Below are 22,413 nucleotides of genomic sequence, written 5' to 3' on the forward strand. Positions count from 1 at the left end.
AAAGAAGTTTAGGGATAAGGGGTTTAGCGGTGACGAAAATGGAGCCCCAAATCTCTTCACCAAAAATAGCAGATTTGGTGAATGTTCCCACCAAGGCATGCTGGGGTTTTAAGTGGCAAAATGGCCGCTGTGTGTGTATAATGCTCACTGGTCAGTTCAGGACTTAGTAGAACTGGTGATTCTTTGTGCCTCCTGTCTCCCTCTGCGTTGGTATCACCCCTGGGACCCAGTCAAGGAGCAATAACAGTGTTTACATGTACTGCTGAAGGCACCAGCAGGAAAATCTGCTCCTCTAGGCCGGACGGACACACACACACACACGGCACACGCGTACGCACGCACGCACGCATGCACGCACGCACGCACGCGCACACATGTTCACACAAAGTGACGCACCTTGAACTCAAAGGTCAAAGACCATGTGTGCTCACACTCTTTCTCCCTCTCACATGCACACACATGCACACCATAATGTGAGGGGTCACCCTGTGTGTTTACATTCTATCATGTACCATCTAACAGCAGGCCTGGATCAACATTTGGGCTGCACCATACCAGCCAGGGAAACCCCCACTAAGCCCACTTGTTTTATTGTCACTGATGGAATCACCATTGATCAGTCTATATGCGTTTTCTCCTTGGTGAGAGACTTGTGGGTCAAAGGAGCATTGGTATCATTTCATTTTGTACATAGACAGATAGATATAGATAGATAGATAGATCATTTAGGTGCTTTCAGTTTGTAGCCATACAACCTTTTCATTTAGTAGTTGTCATACTTACAGTGTGCTTGGTGGGGTGGGAGTGAAGATTTGTTGTGACTGATGGTCTCTTAATTATTTATTTAGGTGCATTATGAGAAATAAACTGTAACCGCACAAACAATACTGTGAACAGGTTTTTTATTTCAAATAATGGATCCATATTTTCGAACAAAAATAGAGGGAAAAAACAAACTCTTATAGAAATAATCTGTGAAATCGTTTATCAATAGACAACAGACAAAGGTCCCAGATGTTTGTCAAATACTATTTGTTGCTGATACCACAGTGCCATGTAGGCAACATGAGACGATCGATCAAAAACGAATTTCTCCTGCAAACGAAAACACTGAGTATAATTCTACACTCTGTCACAGTCAAACGTCCAACAAGGACAACATTGTAACATGAATTGGGGTTTTCAGAGGTTAGTGATACATTTTACTACAATATCCTGTCTGACTGAATGACACTTGTGAATTGAAGGTGGCCTTTCCTTAATGACAACATCAGTAGAAGAGGAAAGAAGCCGGAACACATAAAAAGGGCTGATATATATATTTTTAGTGGTAGCACTTTTTGGTACATTAACATATTATTACACATTGAGTGGGCATTGTGGTGTTTTTGACAGTAAACCAGTTCCTTTCCTCTGCTAAAATGGTATAAGGAGGACGTAATGCCTGTCATAACAGGTAACAACAGATTATGGCACAGTCATAAAATAAATGGTCATTGACAAAATATTTTGTTCTAAGGCAAGTACAGCTAATTTTACAAAATCCTTCCCCCACTTCCCACCAAAATATCACAGCTATCACCTGTTGTCATGGTAAGGGACTGACAATCACCGGCTGTTGAAACAATCAAGATTCAAGAGGTTGTTTTTGTCTCTCCTTTGACAACTTTATGAGTTATGAAGAGCCACATGAAAGTTGTGAAATGGTTAATGGTAGGTTCGGTCTAGTTTTACAATGCAAGTGCATATATTCCTTTATTTAATTTTTTTTAATTTTTTTTACAAATTCCCACACCCCCCTGAGACCTAGATACAAGTAAAAGTCAAATTACAGACCTACCAAAACTTAAATTGCCATCACCAACACTGTCACAAAAAAATATTCCAAACAATATGCATTTTTTCAGCTTTGGCACAGTTTGTTGATGGGTGTAAAATTGGTGAGACGGATGTGTCCTTGTATTGATAATGGCATATGTCCATTCTGTACCCTCACCCTTGGACCTGAGCTTTTCACATTAAACCCCAATACACTATCAATGCCTATGGGTCAATGATATTCATATGGACACAATCATGTTTTTTATATAAACAGTGCCAATACACACACACACACACACACACGCACACACGCACGCACACACGCACGCACGCACGCATGCACGCACGTACGCACGTACGCACGCACGCACGCACGCACCTGCGCGCACACACAATATACATGTCCTCTGCAAGAGTCCAAGGAAAATTTGGCATTTGTCTTTTTTAATGGCTTGTGGTTTTCTTCCAAATAAAAACTGGTAAATAAACACAAGGCTTTGTTCTGTTGGTAGAACAGTTCTACTGGCAAAGCCCTTGCTCGACAAGCATATATATTAGGATGCTTGGACACAGCCCCTTTAAATGCAGGAACGGTACCAGCAATGGAACAGATGTCCTGTCATTTGCTTTCCTGGTTTAGGGTTTGGACGTGACATCTCCTGTGAGTCCAACAGACCTGCTGGTGAACTGACCAGCTGTGGCCCGTTCATTCCCGGCAAGTTAATCTCATGTCACACGCCTCAAAGATAGACTGCACCATCATCTTGGGGACCACGGTGGACCATTATGTCTCTCCTTTGGCCGCAATCTCTCCAAGAAGGAGGTGAGTGACTGGCTGGCTCGGCTAACTGGGATGTTGAAGCATGGTAGTTGGCTGGTCAAGTCTAGGTATTTGGTGGAATGGTGGCGGGGGCTTCTTCTTCTGGGAGAGTTGAGGTGTCGTATACAGGGGACAGGAAGATGGTGTACTGTAGTGTATATGAGTGGTCAGATGAATGTTCAGCATGAATTGCTCATGGAATTTGGCCAGGTCCTCGACCGTCTCAGGGCCCGTTCTCGTTGTAGTGGAGGGAGATGGGCCGGTCCCGCTGCACGGCGGGCATGTACGGCCAGTTGTAGCTGGACCCTGACAGCAGCATGTCACGAAGCAGCGTCTCGATGGGAGTCTTCCCCACCAGGCGTACGAAAAACAACTGCTCGATGACGGGCGAGGACACGATGCGCAGCGAGGGCAGGCGCAGCAGGAGCCGCCCGAAGCGGTTGGGCTGGCTGGGATACTGGTTCCTCACGTACTCCTCCAGCGCACACTGGGACTTCTCCTGGATGCTCTCCACATGAGCCACGTCTGAGAGCCCCATGGCATCTAGAGGGACACCAAGACAGGACAGGATTACATTAAAAATGATGCAAGAATGCAATACATGTACTACAGTATGTACACATTATCTATTCTTCACCTGTTTTCTCTAGTAAATTCAGTTCACTAATCAAGGTGTAAAGGATAGAGGCACTTTTTTTTTATCTCTGTGAACCCAGTCTACACTGTAAAATCATCATTGATATCAAATCAAATCAAATCAAACTTTATTTGTATAGCACATTTCCAACGACCGAGGTCGAACCAAAGTGCTTCACAGAACATACATCGAGAGTAATACAAGAATAAAAGGAAAGAAGAGCATTATGTAAAAATATGTCAGAACAGAACAATATATCAAAAACAAAAGGCAGTTCCATAGGTGCATGGGAACATAGTGCATAGGTAGGCTATAAAGGCCACGGTAAACTTAATTTAATTAGGAAACGCGATTGAAAAGAAATTAGTCTTTAGCAAGGATTTAAAAGTCGCCAAAGACCGAGCTGAGCGAACATGAAATGGCAGGGCATTCCAGAGAGTGGGTCCGGCCACAGCAAAAACGCGGTCTCCTTTGGTCCTGAAGTGTGTATCAGGCACAGTCACGAGAGACTGGTTAGCCGATCTCAGGGCTCTTGTTGGGACATATGGAGTGATCAATTCCACCAAATATGGAGGGGACAGGTCATTTTGGGCTTTAAAAACAATTAAAGTCAATCCTAAAACGGACAGGGATCCAGTGGAGGGAGGCGAGGACTGGGGAGATATGATCACGCCTATTTGTGCCAGTGAGGAGGCGAGCGGCGGCGTTCTGTACGAGCTGTACAGAACGCTGATACAGTGTACAGATGGAATTAATGAAGCCAATGGTCCATTTGGTTCCATTAGTACAATCCTGAAGTTACCCAAAGGGTTAATATGATTCCTGACTATCATTCATTTAGCAGGGGACCCCAGAGAATCCCCAGACCCTACGCTGTAAACCAGTGACTTAGTGTTCGTTAGCCTTTCTCACATGCAATTATTTGCTGTGCGTGACAAAGTATGCGAAGACTAGGACAGTGCACAATTCCACACATCCGTTGAACTGTACTAAAACTGGCAGAAAAATAACTACATATTCAGAATGCTGATGAATGAGTACACCTTCATAAGCTCGTTAAAAGCATGGCTGTAGATGCAGGGAGGTACAGTATATTAAGCTCGTACTGTAAACACTCTTGTCACATTGAACTACAGCATTCCCTCTCCCCGTGGTTGGAAGGTCACGCTCAGCACTCCCACCGCCTCACACCTCTGGTTCCACCAGCCCTCCGCCTCAGAATGAGTCTCACACGACCAGGAGAGCGTGTTACGTTGTGTGATACTTTTCACACCCTCCGTACACAGGGGCTTTGTGCAGGAGGTCAGATATGTGTGAACTCGGAACTCATGCACATTTTACTGTGCACTGCTGCATGTTGTACATCTAGCAGCAGTGCTGCTATGCTCTCTGTCGCTGTCCCCTGTATGAACCCTCATTTGCAAGGCTGACTTGCTCTCCCTAAGTACTTTACTTTAGTTGAGTGTGCTAAGCACCACTGTTTGAAGCCTTTGTCTTTCCTGATGAGCTTCAGTTCCCGGCAACAAAAGATTTAATTTGGCTGATATTTTTTATGGGTTGTATAAAGCATGCACTGCTACCCCTGCTATTGAGGACAAATCGGCTGTGTTTTTTTGTGGGTTTTTTCGTCTGTTGCTAGTTGGGGAGATGCGTGACCATTTCGTTTTCGTTGGCTGGTATACACAGGGTAAGTGGGGCCATCCATGTGACTGAACACCCTCGCGTGCCAAAGAAGCAAGTCTGTGGGCGATTGCCCACACCAGACACCAACTCCCTTTGTCTGATACTTGGGCACACACCCAGGGGCGGTGGGGGTTAGTGATCAGGGTGGCCGGGCTGAGATGCCCGATCTCTGATGTGGGTTGATGGGGCTGGGTTTTATGCAGAAACGAGAGAGAGGGGGGGGGGGGGGGGGTTCTCAGAAGGCAGGGCTGATGATTGGTGTTTGATTTTGTTATCTTGCTATACCTAAGTCTTTATGGGGGGCGTCTAATAAGCATTTGTGTAGCTAGCTTGTGTGTGCCCATCTCGATGTCTCTGACTGCTTGTGTTCAGATTTGATTGTGTCTTTGTGTTGATCTGTGCACACCGATTGAAGTGTGGCTTCTTCTTTTTTTTTTATATATAAATCATCTCGTCTCCCTTTTTTCAATGTGTGCAAATGTGTCTGTGTGCGCACACGTGTCATTGTGTCATTGGTGTCTGTGTCTGTGTGTGTGAGTGTGAGTGCCCATGGGATGCTCAAGGCTACAGGGGTTATGTAGGTCATGGCTGGGGCTGTGGCGTATTCCCCTTCACACTGAAACCCACCATGCATAATTCAGCTATAGCGTGGTCGGTGGGGGCAGGGGTTTTAGGACCCAAACTAGGCCTGGGGTTGGGTTTGGGGAAAAGAGTGGGGGCTGTAGAGGGGTCGATGACTGGTTTCAATAATAGATGGGAGCACGAGGGGGAAGAGTTTGATGAAAGAAATGAGATGGGAGAAATATATCTAGAACTACCTGCATGGAACAGTGCACAGCATATAGGTACACACCGAGCGAGGCTTACTAACTGTGACAGGAAGAAGACAGGGTTAGTGTGATTTAACAAAAAACAACAAGAGACGCAGGGACTGAGAGACGCATCCTTGCTGCTGGCTTTCCTGCACCATCTCTCTGGGTCACAAGGCGTGATTTCTCATTAAAGGAGCCCCCAGATCTGACAGTATTTTGACTGCCACTGGAACCCAATGGTGGGAATGATAACTATGTAGATACATTTTTATTTTATTTTGTATGTACTTTTTAATTAATAAAGGGGAGTAGGTATAGTAGTACTAGTAGGTAGGTATCCCTGGTATAAACATGAAAGAGGTGTTTCATTTTGTAAACCCACTAATAATTGCTCTGAGGGCGGAAGAAATAGGGTGTCAAGAGTCAAAGATTAATCTTGTTTGAGCCAAATTGGATCCACAGAGCTACCCGCAACTTTTCAATAATGCATGCCATGCTATCAACAACCCATATTATCACCTGGGTATTTTTTTTCTTCTTTTTTATGTAAACAGTATGTGGTACAGTAAGACATTAAGGCTAAAAGGATAACACAAAAAGTTCTGGAGACTTCCATTGTGGTCCTAATTAATCAACATATTATAAAAACTGCACACAATATTACACTATGGGCTATATCTTGCGTCACCTTTTATATAAACCTATTTGCAATTTCGTACTATTTTTAGCTAGTTGAACTATTTTAAAATGCATGCATACATGCAATACATACAATTCTCTCTCATTCTATTTGTGCAAGAATAAAATAATAATATTAATAAATAAAACAAAAAGTTTAAATCAAATGTGAATTTCATGCAGAACATATATTAATCATTGAGAGAGAGAGAGAGAGAGAGAGAGAGAGATTACAGGCAGGTAAGAGCTCACACAGTACTATAGTCAGGATTCCATGACTATCGTATTCTAGCTAATCTAAAGTCATGTTGCCAGGCCATAAAAGCTTGCTGGCTGGCTAACATGGCAGACAAGTTAATCCAGCGTTAGCTGTGCAACAGCTGTCCAAAGAAAGTCAAGAAATGGCAGCATGTGATTCGCTGACAGCGTGGGGCATTTAAATGTATTCAATTGGAATTTATTTACATGTTATAACATGTTAAATGTTCAAGAGTTAAATTATAGATGCTTTCAAAAGGAACATGAGGCTGTTTGGTGCTGTCTGGGATTAGAAAAAGGAATGAATGAATTGAATTAATTCACAGATATGTGTACAACAGTATGTTCCCCCCCACCCTGCTTCATGCCCCCCCCCCCCCCCCCCCCTCATGTGCCCCCCCCCCCCCCCCCCCAACCAAACCTATATGCACTATGATGGGTAGGCTACAACGATGCGTACTATGGCCATATGCATAGTAGATGCAAGGTAGCAAGATAACCAACCATGACTGGCAGTGGAACTGTGGTACTATAGCAGTTACATATGGAGGTAATGAGACCATATCGAGTATGGTGGAGTAGGGGGGGAGGGAGGCGGGTCACATCTCGGTCAAACTCAGTGGAGGTGAAAAGGCTATAGTAGACTAAGTACTATTGAAGTGAGCCTGTGTGTAAGTGAGAGGTGAAGTTGAGGTCAAGCCTTCCAGAGGTCAGATAGGGCTGTGTGATGAATTTACATTGACAGTAAATTGTCAAGCAATGATCAAACTTGAGAGTAATGCAAAAGAGTTTGAGTTCTCTGTAGGTCTTTGAACATACATGGAGATACTGTAAAACTATCTTGCGTTGTGAGCTTGTAGATTTTCTAAATTCTTGCCTCTATCTTATATTATTTGACAATTTGTCATCAAGTATAGTTTATTGTATAGTATAGTTTGTTGATTACTTTTGATGCACTAATGGGGTTTTTTCATGTTACTCCCCCCACACACTTTATTTTTAGGTATTACAAATATCTTATAAGTCCTTATTATTAGAGTCCTTATATAAGTCCTGTAAAGTCCTGTAAAGCACTTTGCACCGCATTTTATGTAATGAAAGGTGCTCTATAAATAACGTTTATTATTATTATTATTATTAAAAAGTAAAAGGATCATCTTAGATCATGATGTACAGTCCAACACCTGCACATGTTTGGATATGTACTAGCCTTTGTTCATGCCTATATATCTATTATTTCTGTTTATATTTTGTACATTGTGCACTTACTTGCCCTGCCACTAAAAGATTAGCGCTTTGGTGATTTGTTGTATATTTAATACTTAGGTACTTTGAGGTGTATTATGGATGTTTTATTTGCTGTTCTATAATGTGACATGTACGATGTAGTATTGAAGTGTAATTTTATTTCTGCCTCTTGGCCAGTTCCCACTTGTAAAAGAGACACAGGGCTCCAGTTTTGTCTCATCTTTCTAAAGCCACTATTTGGGGTTTTAGGAGTGGGGAAAGGGTGTTCCCCCACTAAAGTTGGTATTTTGGTTACCTGTCTAAATCCCTTAAACACCTCCGTTACCCGTTATATTATGCATAGGTGTGGTTTGGGCGTTGCAATAATTTAACCACATTGAACCAATCACCAGTCTTGGCTTTAAGAGATCCCTTTAATAGATCCCTTACCCGTCGCCCGTTAGTGCTATATTGCTTCATAGCCGCTGCCGCTACCGCTGCCCCCCCCCCCCCCCCCCCCCCCCTCGTGCCGTTCTTTTTTTTTTTTTCACACGCACAGAGCCAAGAACACTCGTCTTTTAATTGAGTCACAACTCGCTCAAATCTTGCTCATTTTTAAAAATTAAAAGTTCTATGTAAACTACGAAATTAGGGCTTTCATGTATATAGATCGTGCGTGTAGGCCGTCTCTACGGAACGGTATGAAGCGAAAAGGAAAGTTCGGTCAATAAACCCCATTTGCTGCTGGGGTGATCACGAACTGAAAGAGCAAATGGAAATGGAATCGCGCACAAAAACGTATTTGACTATACAATTATATAAACACAATGGACACAAGGAAGTGGCAGGCACTCGACTTCTGCTGATTATAGGAAAATTACAAAGAGAGTCTGTGCCTGCAGGCAGGCATCTCCATTGAGGCGCGTGCGGCGTGCCTACTGAACTCATTTGGCACGGTTTACGGGTGCTTTTAAACTCCGCTATCGACTTCCCAAATGTATGTGACCAAAATAGCAATTTAGGGGAAAGCGTGCCAACACGCCCATGACCACACCTCTAGGCGCAAATACCGCTGTCGGCAAAAAAGATAGCGGGTGACGCGGGACGAAAATACCATTAAGGGACAGAGAAAGCTCCTATATTCGTAATGTTCGGACAGCGGCTGAATTGCGGGCCGCGCTGCGGGTAAAGGCTGCGACAAAATTGGAGCCCACAGTCTCAATGTGTTTTTACTGGTTAAATAAAGGTTAAAAAAAAGAAAAAGAAAAAAAAAGAAATTGTCACTTCACTGTCATCTGGGGACCCTCCCAAACTTACGTGCTGACACCTGCGGTGTGAATGTCGATTTGAACCATGACCATTTGGTTACATTTTGTACACTCTAAGGGCAGTATTATGCATGCCCGTAATCCTTGTTTTTTGCGCAGTGTTAAGTACCAGGTCTTATTACTTAACTTAAGACCTGGAGGCGTGATCAATGCCATTTGGCTATTCTGAGTGGCCAAACAGCATTGACCACGCCTCCAGGTCTTAAGTTAAGTCATAAGACCTGGTACTTAAGACACGCATAATACTGCCCTAAGAGTTCAAGTAACACTGAGGATTTTATAGTGTAGATTGGGGTCCCAGAGATTTAAAAATGTTTTCAAATGAGGGTCTGTGGCCAAATGTTTAAAATGGGGTCCTTGGGAATCATGGTCTCCCTCAGTAGTATAAATACCTCCTCTTATGATTTGTTTTTGACTATTATTTATTTTAAAATAGCTATTAATGACTATAAATGGTAAATGGTGCATTTGTATAGCGCCTTTATCGAAGGCGCTTTACATATATTGTGCATTACATTCATCCATTCATACACAGATGGAGGCGGAAACCATGCAAGGCACCAACCAGCACATCAGGAGCAGGTTGTCTTGCTCAAGGACACTTCGACATTAACTCTGGGGGAGCCCGGGTTCGAACTGGCACCATCCGGCCGCTCTACCCCTGAGCCACTGCCGCCTATGGTTTATATTATTATAGAGGCTGTGATATTTATTTCTAAATAAATAGCTCTATATTCCCACAGTATCATTGCTATAGACTAGTGTTTGTTCAGTAACATGGGTGGTTTCCCTATCTCTCCAGGTCTTAAATTAATAGAAAATATATTTTCAGGTCGGGATACCAATTTTATCCAATCAGAAGAGCGAACTCATAAAGGATACAGAATAAACAAGTGAAATTGGTAGCTAGTGATGAAACAAAACCACAAAATGTGCAGAAAACAATAAAACTGGAACACCATAAAATTTAAGGTGATAAATGGGTTCTCTCTCCCTGAAATTGATGACCCACCGAAAAATGATTACTATAGGAATATAGAGCTTTAACGTTTTTAACCTTTTGTGTTTGTTGTTCTCCACATAGTGAATATGTATGGCAGCTCACCAGAGGTGAAGAGGACGATGGACTTGAGGCAGGAGTACTCGGCGGTGTCCACCTGTAGGGCCTTGAGCTTCTCCACCTGCTCCTGGAACACGCGGATGTGATCCATGAAGGCCACCACGCGCTCCGCCGACATGGGCGAGGCATGCAGGCCAGCCGCCGCCAGCAGGGGTGCCACGTGGAGGGGCATGGAGCACTGGGCAGCATTCAGGACGAAAAGCTCACTCCAGGACATACGCAACAACGCCACCTAGGGTACAGGAGTTATGGGCACAATTGTTAAATAAATCATTTATTTATCATTTATGTATTTCTAAATGCAGAGAACACTATGGTGTAATAGAAATTGACGAGTTGTAACACTGACCGTAGCACACATTAGTCTTGTACTTTAAACTGTTGCCATTAAGGCCTTTAATTGTCTGTGATGTGGCAGTGCCTTAATATAAGCTTAAGGTCCTACAGGTGGACACCACCGAGTATTGCTTGTTCAGGGTGGGATCTCTGTCGGTTCACTGCTCTACGTGTAAAGTGTCTTGAGACAACTTGTTGTGATTTGATACTTTAATGTAATTGAACTGAATTTAATTGAAATTGAATATAACATAATACAGATGACTGTGCATAAGGATATTGATGAAGACTGTGTGCCATCACATTGATGCCACCAACTCACTTGGTCCATAAGCTGCAGGTCAGGGAAGAATGGGATGTTCTTGGCCCACTCCACGGCACTGAAAAGCAGCCTGGCTGCAAGCTCACAGATGTTCTCAATGCCCATCAGGTTATTCCCCTGCATGCACTGTGCTCCATAGCGGGATGTTGGATAGGGTTCAGCACGCAGCAACAGAGAAATGAAGCCAGATAGGTAGGGTTGGCCATTGTAAGGGTCACTGCCATTGGTCAAGTACTGTCCTGGGCTGGTCTGGGAGTTGGACATACGTCCTCGCTGGACAGCTGCCAGAAAAGAGTACAGAGATACAGACATCGGTTAGAATTTGAGAGCCTGATACAGTAGTAGGGCATCGGTTGTATCTTAATAGAATATATCCCTTTGAGGTAATAATTATTATTAACGATAATAATTATTAACATATTCATTATTTCTTTCTTTCTATGAATCTTTCTTTCATCCTTTCAATCCCACCCTCTGCTTTATTTCAGCCCAGCTATACACATGTACCACACAGTAAAAATCAGGACCTGAAAGCTTCTCTGTCAACACACTGTCATTATGGGGTCCTGCACTAACTGCCTTGATTTAGTAGGGCTGCTATCACACCATGCCGTAAACCACAATCTGCTCTACAGCCACAGGGGCTCTGCACTGTCTCACAGGAAACATATAGGAGGGCCAACTGCAGCTAAAAGCCCTGTCGTTTACTGGAGAGGATCGACTTAAAGCCAATGACGGTGAGAAAAGCATAGGGAAATATTTCTGGCTAAGTGTGTCGGCAGACTCTACACAGTGTCTCATCCTGGTCAGACCAACGCCTTACTCTATATTGCTACTATGCATCAATGAGTAATGACAAGCAGCAGACGGTAAAGACATCGCACTTCTTCACACCTTCACACAGACACTCCCATCCTCCCGCTTGCACTGGCAAATGGCTCAGCCTAAGGCAAGGAGGGCACACAGAGGCCATGCTCTCACTGACTCTGGCGCACGCACGCACGCACGCACGCACGCACGCACGCACGTCCCAACCCCCCTCGCCAAGCAATGACGATGCGGTGAGTGCTTAAAGGCCCATTTGGAAAACACCTGTTCAGCCATCCCCGCTGTCTAACTAATAACTCCATCTACTGTTACAGAGAGATGGAATAAAGAGAGAGGGGGGGGGGGGGGGGGGGGATGGGGAGAGGTAATGAAAAGGCAAGCGAGAAATGGGAGAGGCATTGCAAGAAACTAAAGAGCTACAAAAGGTGTGATAAAGTAGAGAAAGAGAGCAAGAGGTGATAAGTACAAGGAGGACTGAGGCCAAAGGGGGAGAGAGAGAAAGGGAGTGTGTGGTGCTCACAACGCATCATGATACGAATTAAATTGTGATATTATTAAACATAATATGAAAAATAGATCAGGCAGTCTTCATTTCCCAAAAGTAAATGCTTGTATTTAATTCAGTGGGACCACTATTGCCACTGGCGATAACAATGGGAGAGGGCAGATATCAAAAGCAGTGGCATGGATTTCACCCAATATCCCTCACCAGCAAATCGAACCCTAGTGGTTGAATACAACATGGAGGTGAGGTTTGCTACAGAGGGAGAAATGGTTTATGAAGAGACAGGTGGAGGCAGAGAACCAGATCTGGGAGAGAGAGAGAGAGAGAGAGAGGGGAGGGGAGGGGAGGGGGAACAACAGTTTGGAAAATGCTTTTCAACCCTGTGTCACCTGTCATCTCAAACACAGCAGCTGTGTCAGTTCAATGCACGACAGTGCGCCTGCCCGAAAAAAGACAAGAGGTCAAATCACTCGCGAATGCCATAAAGATGCCGTTAATTCTTCCCCGTCACCCGCATAGAAAAAACATTGGACAAAAGATTTCGACCTAAAAAAAATACTCATTTTTGCTGCATGTGAGCTCATTTCAACCCACATTCCCAGAAAAAGAATGCAGTCTCCTTTGGCAAACAACGGCGTCTGAGCTATGAAGAGGTGTTGCTTGTCACAAAAACAACATTGCACAATGGGACATTCCTTGTCAGTCACACTCACAACAGCACAGCTCTCATCTCACTCTGTACATAAAAGATGTGGACTTTTGACACACAGAACCTTTCATTAGCAGAATTCCACAATTTCCAGAAAACCACAACTGAAGTGTAATTTATATGGTTCGTACTTGGTCTTGCATTAATTAATGGTTAATCCTCCAGAACATAAATACAATCGATCCACTTGACCTCTCAAAAGCCTCATTGTGGAGGTCACTCGCTAGTGGCAAACGACATCTGACAGGAGACGCGCTGCGCTTTCTATTTCCTGGCCTACAAGACAGGGGTGCGGACACTACGGTTTGTTTGATTTATCAAAAATTGTATTAACAGTTTGTAGAATAAGCACAGTTTGAGGAAAGCACAGTTCAATACGGCATACTAAGAGGATTGAGATACCCAGAAAGGCACTGAGGCTTGTTAGAGCAGTGAAGAGAAAACAAGCTTGAACAGTGAGGCAGATCGAGGTTGGATGTTCTGGGATAAGCAAAAAAGAGGGGTTGGCTAAACTTGCATGTCTATTCTGCACATCACTGTGGTAAGCATAGGAAAACATTCTTGTTTCAATTTGCACCAATAACACCACCAACATAAAACTCCTGTCCACTGTAATGGCAGCACGGAAACATGGAGTTGGAAAGTGGCATAGAACCCTAGGCACCACAGGGTATTTCAGCAACACCATTTCATAATGCCACTACAGCACATGGCAGCGAGTGCACACTCTGTGCTCAGCTGCCCTGGATTACCCTCTGGGTCAGACTGCACGAGGAATTACAGAGGAGGTGCGCCAGCTAAATACAATTAAGGCCCATGAATGTTGGGACTAAAAGGTCATGGTGTCTGCCGGAACGCCGTAGACACATAATAGATTTGGCTCAGTCTACTACTCTACACTTCCACTAATAAAAAACAAATTACTCTGCATGACCATGCGCGTGCATGTGTGAGTATTTATATATTTATGCATGAGGTGTGTGTACAGTGTGTGCCTGGAAACCCAAAGGCGTGTGTGTCAGTCCATACAATGCACGCAACTGGCCTATTATGCCATTTGTTGACACTTAAAGGAAACTATATGTTTTCTTGGCTAGAAGTGTACACTGAAGCACAGAGGAATTCCTGTACCCCTTGTAGTCACACTCTACCTGTTGAGTAGCCCCATATGGTACCTCAATCCCTACGCTCTTACTGTAGCTCCGAGATGAGGTTCCACCGTCTTAGCCTTCCACTGCGTTTCAGAAAGCATGGTTTCCACTAGGAACATTTCTTACCCTTTTCTGCACATCGTATCCAAAAAGTAAAGGTCGGATAAAGAGCTAAACTATTTTTACTTTATTAATGGACAAGAATCTCCAATTTACGGGTTGAAACGAGCGTTTAAATCGCTTATTTAGCCATGTTTTGCAAGGAAGTTGCAGCCGGAGAGGCAGCATTAATGCCTCGCCTGGTCGAATGTCGCAATTAGATTTTCCAACTGACTTCAGTTCACTTGAAATTCGACCAGGGGAGGCGCTAATGTTGCCTCTCCGGGTGCAACTTCCTTGCAAAACATGGCTAAATAAGTGATTTAAACGCTCGTTTCAACCCGTAACTTGGATTTTCTTGTCCGTTAATAAAGTAAAAATAGTTAGCTCTTTATCTGTTGGATACGATGTGCAGAAAAGGGTAAGAAATGTTCCTAGTGGAGAAACCACCGGTTCTGAAACACGGTGGAAAGCAAGGACGGTGGGACCTCATCTTGGAGCTACAATATGAGCGTAGTGACTGAGGTACTACATGGGGCTACCTGTGCATGCGTGCGCATGCGCGCAGCGTGCATGTGTGTGATGTGACACTCATGTGTCATTGCTGTAGCTCTCACAGTGACCCATTTAGCTTGGCCCTGAACTCTGACCTACAGGTCACTTCTTCACGACACACCAAGTCCTGTGGCAAAGAAAATAACTGAGAATGACTTAGACTGTCAGACAGGAGCTAAGAGATGGAATAATATGCAAGGCGAGAGAGAGAGAGAGAGAGAGAGAGAGAGAGAGAGAGAGAGAGAGAGAGAGAGAGAGAGAGAGAGTGTAGAAAACCTCCACAGAAAAATTAAGTAAGAGCTCAGTCTTTGACTCTCATTTCACTTTGATATCACTCAATCTAGGAGGTAGATTTCCTTAAAAATAGTAAAACAAAATAGGAACTAGGAAAATAGGAAATAGGAAAAGTATGTTGTCAAGTATGTAAAATTGAATCTAATCAAAAGTTGGATCGAGTTGAGTGGGTTGAATTGACCCTAACCCTGGTGTGTGTATTGACCATGTAAGGCTCAAAGTGTACTGAGTGTGAATGACACAATGGAATGAGAGCGCAGAGCGGGAGCTGTAACAAAAGGCACATAGTGACAGTCAGAAGACAGAAGTATAATATGGAGCCATTTACAAGACAATAAAGTTCCTCAACTAATTTGTATCCTGTACCCAAAAATGTAAAAACAAATATCTATTATTTATATGATCACTTAATTCTCTGGCTCTTATTTCCTTATAAAGCACTTGAACACTGGAAAATATTTTTTATTTGGGTATAGCCTATGTATGGCTCTATCCTCCTTGCTTCTACAATCTTCTTAGAATAGTGGCGCACCAGAGTTTTTGTTTGCTTTACTGTAGCACGTATTTTAAATAACAAATGCTAAACAAACCCTGTATTATCTTTAACTATAATGGAGAAAACAAGCATGGGGGGAGGTATTTCCGACCAACTCAATATATCTTCAAAGTGTTATTTCAAGTAACATGGGTGACAAACAAAAACAGGTTGGGCTACTTAAGTCACAAACATCAGCATCAGTCAATCAGGCATGTCTGTTAAAGTGATTGATGGAATGCACCTGGACTCCAAAGTTACATTTAGATTTTTAACCAATAACCATCCCTGGCGTCCATATTTCGGGCATGCTATTATAGGTGACAATTATCCAAAACACACACACACACACACACACACACACACACACACACACACACACACACACACACACACACACACACACACACACACGCACACACGCACGCACGCACGCACGCACACACACACGCCTCGTATGCTTAATAACTTACACCATGTTGCACTGTGAAAATAGCTGATCTGCAAGCTCACAGATCGGTTGTTAGATCCTAGATCTGCTATTTTTGCCAATATAGACCAGACTTAAGTGGTTAATTAGCACCATGTATCAAAGCAAGACAATATAGTTGTGAACTCCTAGGATGTCCAATAGACAAGTATTACAGGTACAGTAGGTGGGAAAAGAATGAGAGCAAGTAAGCAACAGGTGAGGTCCACATATAAGCACTTCCAGGTTTTCACCTCACCTGCACTTACTTGACCCTTTCTCATGAAAGATGTTTACTGTATAGCATACTTACACTCATCTTGTTGTGCAAACCAATACAAATTTAAAAAATATATATAAATCTTTATTTATGTATTAAATATTAGCCTTTATAATCCAGAGAAACATGAAGGGTCAGCAACATGTGCTATAATGTGAAGTGAGGCCTCCGGCAATAACAGTCCAAAAACATGGTTTCAAGAGGGGAAGTACTTTAGTATAACAGCATAACCACTGCTACTGTGATAGGTAAATGTTTTTTTTAAGCCTGGGGGGTTAAACTACAACATTGCCATGTTAAATTGCCTGCTGTTACAAGCCCAGTGTCGGGGTATGGATTAGTCAATACATGGTTAGCCTTTAGCGCTTCAGTGGGGTATTTGCACAATTCAGAGCCCAAGGTTGTCTCTCACATATGGACTTTGACTTGAACCTGTGTGTTAATGTTTTAGTTTCCATTGACCTATATGCAACACCTCTGTTGGGTTTTGGTTTGCGTGAACTAGGGTCCTGCAGCGGCAGAAATCTCACTTTGATCGAGTGCCTATAGCAGAATTATTTAAATGAGATTGCAATCATTGCATGCATATTAATGTGTGGGTGCATGTGTGCATGTACCTTCCCTAGCTTCGAGCTCACAAATGCAGTTCAAGAAAAACACTACAGACATGACATTACATAATGAATCTGTGCACACCAGCATTACCAGTACACTGAAATACATCAATAGTGTATTTGTTATCACTTTAGTTATTATAAGGCACTTCCAAAATGAGAAGGGAAAGTCTAAAAGTCTGTAAATTTATTTTTCAACCAAGCACTTGCCTTGTTTTTTTGTGGTGAAAACAATTTTGTAAGAATATGTCAGTATTTTCAACTGGCTGACAGTACATAAATGTAACATCCATGTGTCAAGCATGGCTCAAACACTGACAACACTGGAGTTCAACTCCCTGTGTAGTGTGTACTAGAACAATAATAGTGCCATGCTCTATACATTTTGTATAGAGCATGGCTATATACATTTTGTATAGAGCATGGCACTTTCCAATATTAAAGCTTTAACCACTTGAACCCCAACATCCCTAAATATAGCCGATCTACAAGCTCACAAAAAAGCTGACGGAAAAAAGCAACCCAAGTACAGTTAACTCAGATCTGTTTTTACTAAGAATAGAGGGTTTAAGTGGTTAAATATTTGCACCCAAGTACTGTATGGTGTTTGGGATCAAGTCATCCATTATAAAGCATATTTTTACAATCGAATGCTCACAGTGCGAAATCGCCCTTTTAAATTATGCTAAATCGGAAACTCTTCCTTCCAGCACCAATTATTAATATAGTTTAAATAGAAAAGCCAGTAATCACACCATGAATAAAGTTACGGTATCATAGACAAAATGTTACTTTGGCATAAACAAAGCCTGGACCTATAGGCCCTATATGAATATGTACTGTATAAGCTATAGGATTGTCTGAAATGTTAGTAACTATAACTATAAAGATAATTACGTGGGCATCTATACTGATGTTGTCATTATAGTTGTGGTTTATGACTGCCATCCACTTGAGTTACATTTTTTAAACTATATATTATTTTATCAATATAGTTATGCTGGTGTGGACGTTCCATTACTGTGCCATTTCCTCTGGGCTCATTAAAGAGACATGTTGAGATGACAACCAGAGACTCAGGGCTCAGTTCATATCCAGAAATGATGTAGCCTACATACATTTTATGTGTCAAAAACAGTCAACATTTATTTAAAAAAAATGCCTTAGACAGACTTCAACTTGCAAAGTGGTGCCATGCCACCATATCTTGGTAATGAATTACAAAAATTCTCTGTGCAAAGAAAATCTAAATGATGATCATTTTCATAAACAGAATTTGGATAAAATAGAACAATTGTTTACGAAATGACAATGACAATTTTCAGTTCAAAAGAGTCTCACTCCCATGAGTGAAACATATTTGAAATATTATTTTGATATTCATTTTTATACCAAAGAAGTTGGTTATTTTGGAAATACACAAATAATAATTAAATTTAACGCAGATTTGGCTATAATTCATAATATACATGCCACCATTGGTTCCTTTTAAAGCGACTCCACTGCACAATGTGAACGGAAACATGACTTATGTATGACCTCTGGGGATGATATGGAGTGTTACTGTACATGTGCGTTCACAATTCCAATGCTTTTCAGTTCACAGCAGTGTGTGTGTGTGTGTGTGTGTGTGTGTGTGTGTGTGTGTGTGTGTGTGTGTGTGTGTGTGTGTGTGTGTGTGTGTGTGTGTGTGTGTGTGTGTGTGTGTGCGCGCGCACATGTGCATGCGGTGCTGGGTGTGGGCAATAGGCTACAACCGGTATTCACATTTTCCCATGTATGTATGTCATAAATGTTCTTTCCTATCCTGCCAATCATTTTGGTCTATGTGGGTTTTATTAGAAAAATATATTTTTTTCCATAGCAAAAATGTAAATACATCAGATGAATACCTTGGTAATAAATTCATTAATAGTCAATATGATAAACAGACTGTCTGCTGAAAGACATTTTGGATAGCCTTTTGGCGTCCCTTTGACCTCAAATGCACTGACACGTGAGAACTTGGCACATGTGCCAAAATGCTTTTAACATAGTCTATATTTAAGTGTTTTGCAACAACTTGAGGTAGTCTATAGACCTAGACACACTATAGGCCATACAACATAAATGTGCAGGATACCATGACTGAACTCATTATTTTCAACGTCGCTTATCCATCAGTATGGGCATATCTGGTGTGCAATTAGGAGCAAAAAGCACAGGCCTTGTTTTTGTGGATGAAAGGTCAACAGACTGCGGTGCGTCAGGCGATTTCCTCGGGTTCACTCCGTCAGAAAGGGGCATGACCGAGTCAATTTAGCCTACGGGTGCTTTGCAAGTGCGAAGATTATGTGTACAGTGTATACACTACATACACGCACGCACGCACGCACGCACGCACACACACACTAACAGACACACTAACACACACGCACACACACACACACACACACACACACACACACACACACACACACACACACACACACACACGACACACACGACTACTACACTACACTATTGGTGCAATGGTGCCTCAACAACATGATAACTTTAAAGATCATATAATTATGGGTTATTGGGACCCAACTCCATTGTATTTTGTTCATAAGATTTGGAGTTTGAGAAATACAATGGCATCATGTTATAACGTTTGTCATCATTAAGAACTGGAATATATATATTTGTAAAACACACATTTACACATTTGTAAATGTGTGTGAATTTGTAAATGTGTGTGTGTGTGTGTGTGTGTGTGTGTGTGTGTGTGTGTGTGTGTGTGTGTGTGTGTGTGTGTGTGTGTGTGTGTGTGTGTGTGTGCTGTGTTTACTCACACAAGTTTCCAATTAGTAATACTAATTATCATCTAATATTTGCAATAGGCCTATGGCTAATTTTATATAATGTATAGCTTATTCATAAACAAAGTTGCCAAAACATTGGCCAAAAAATCATTCTCACCCTCCATAATAAATTGTATAGGCCTATAGCCAAGTCTAATTAGACATTTATAAAGGATTCATGATCCTTTGATCTATATATAGGCTCTATTATTATTTATGTATTAGTATTATGGTACCTGGTAAATGTATGGTACCGTAAATATAGACAGCTATCATAGCTACGTCTATACCCAAGGCATATCTGAGCTATGCCTTGGGTATAGACGTAGCCTAATTTCGCACTAGCCTATAATTACTATCACAATATTGTTCTCTCACTGAGCGGATTGCAACGAGGTTCGCTGACTGATTAGAAGCGAAGCGCTCTCCTTATAGGAGGAACACGTTGCCACTGTTCCTAATTCGCACTAATTGACCCGTTGTTAATCATACACAATACAACAAATGTAGCGGGATCCTCTTATAACGGCTGTGGGTGTTGGGGAGCAAACACCATAATTAATATGAGCACAAAGACAAACCTTTTTTTCCAGTGTATAACAAACAAACAAACGCACACGCGCGCACGCACGCACGCACACACACACACACACACACACACACACACACACACACACACACACACACACACACACACAGTATGCTTCATATTGCTTCAACATTACGCACAACTTTGCGCACATAAATCTGGTATATTGTAAATCAAAGCACAGCTTCGGTCAAAACATATAGGCTATGCATCATTAACCACTGACAGAAGCTTGCCTTACCTTCTCTCCTCATGCCTACTTTTAGGCACTTTTTGAGTCGGCAGTACTGGCACTGGTTCCGATGGTGCTGGTCGATGGGGCAGTCACGATTCCCTCTGCAGGTGTAACTAAGGTTCCGTCTCACCGAGCGCTTGAAGAAGCTTTTGCATCCCTCGCAAGTGAATTGACCGTAATGCTTGCCACTGGATTTGTCCCCACACACCATGCAGTCCACGTTGGGGATCTTGTCCCCGGAAAGTGCATCGTTCCCCGGGGTAGAACCGTTGGGCGTCCCCGGTGCCCCGCCAGGTTCCTGTCCGCAGATCTGGAGCTGGGACCCCGGATCTGCGGAAATGTTCTCTTGCCACTGGTTTACTACCATTGCCATACTATCCCAAACACTTTGATTCACCCACCAAGAGACTCCGTTGCGCGGGGAGGGGATAGAAATCCGTTCTGACGTTTAGGGAAAACAAGGCAGGGCGAACAGGCGCTTCCCACTTCCTTCTGAGATTAATATGGGACTAAAATGTGTTCAATCTAGTATTTTCTAAATTAACGGTATATATTTTTTTAAATAAAAGTTTACAAAAACGTCAAGGTATTAACATGATCATTAGCCTATCCTATGTAAGAACGTAACATAGCCTACAATTCCCAGTTCTACTCACTGCACAGAAATCCATAAACACGTTCTCTTCAAAGTTTGACCCTCTTGAGCGTATCAATACATTAGGCTTAAATGTTAAAAGTGCTCAAATAAAAAACTTGTTCATTTGACCCCAGAACTTGCGAAAAAATATATTTAAAAAAACAGCTTCTTTGAGTCGCTGCAGCTAGCCTAATGTTTTTCTCTCTCAGACTCAGTGAATTGGAATTGAATAATTGTTGTCTCGTCACGATTGAAGGTAAATATATCTTCCAAGACGATGTTTCCTTCCGATCAATCACACCAAATCAATACGAGCCATACATCGGCCAATTTGCAGGGTTACAAACTCACATAAATCGTAATGAGCAATCACGAAAAGTTGTCCTTGGAGTTCTCGTGCGCCGCGTTTGATAAAGTCGTCCTTGCAGCCTACCGCAAAAGGTGTGCGTTCTGATTGAAGAAGAAGTGAGTTTATTTACGCGCAAAAAGGCTTTTGACAGTCAAGTGTACTTCTCCCTTCGGCGGTCGGTCGCATCTCTGAGAATCATACTTAAAATTTGGTGAAAGTGACACTAAACATCCCGGCCAGAATGGGAGCGCCCTGTAGCCGCGCTCCATGTAGGGCCACAATTTCCAAATAAGGGCATGCCGCCTCCTCCCATCGAGAGAAGCAAGTTATGAATGGCCACTCACAATTGGTAAGGGAATAATAGAAAAGTAAGGGGCTATTTAATTGGACCGCGGTCGATTGGGTTGCCTTTGATTGACAAAGGAGTTGACAGAGTGCAATATGGGTATACTGTCTATATAGTTTCTCAATATCATGATGAGTCTCTGAACACATTGAGCTCAATGATAAAGAATGAAATAATGACAAAATAAAGATCTATGCCTTAGAAGTGCATGGTAATAGGATAATTACTAAATAAAGTCACGTGCTGTTAAAAGTGTAATATCTGCATTGTATGATGCTTTAAAATCACCATTCATCACGATACATTGCAGATGGATATCCTACTGCTGTCCGAGTCCGACTCCTTATTGTG

General features: G+C 42.5%; 1 protein-coding gene across 1 annotated transcript; it reads right to left on the reverse strand.

Moving 5' to 3' along the window:
- Window positions 1–906: 906 nt before the first annotated feature.
- Window positions 907–21,643, reverse strand: nr2f5 (nuclear receptor subfamily 2, group F, member 5). Its single transcript, XM_079504139.1, has 4 exons — window positions 20,737–21,643; window positions 11,043–11,323; window positions 10,370–10,616; window positions 907–3,184 (listed from the first exon to the last, which is right to left on the reverse strand). Exons 1-4 carry the CDS (start codon window positions 21,101–21,103, stop codon window positions 2,865–2,867), a joined length of 1,215 nt encoding a protein of 404 aa, XP_079360265.1. The 5' UTR covers window positions 21,104–21,643; the 3' UTR covers window positions 907–2,864.
- Between the last annotated feature and the right edge of the window lie 770 nt (window positions 21,644–22,413).

This window comes from Electrona antarctica, assembly GCF_951216825.1.
Source record: "Electrona antarctica genome assembly, chromosome: 6".
NCBI lineage: Eukaryota > Metazoa > Chordata > Actinopteri > Myctophiformes > Myctophidae > Electrona > Electrona antarctica.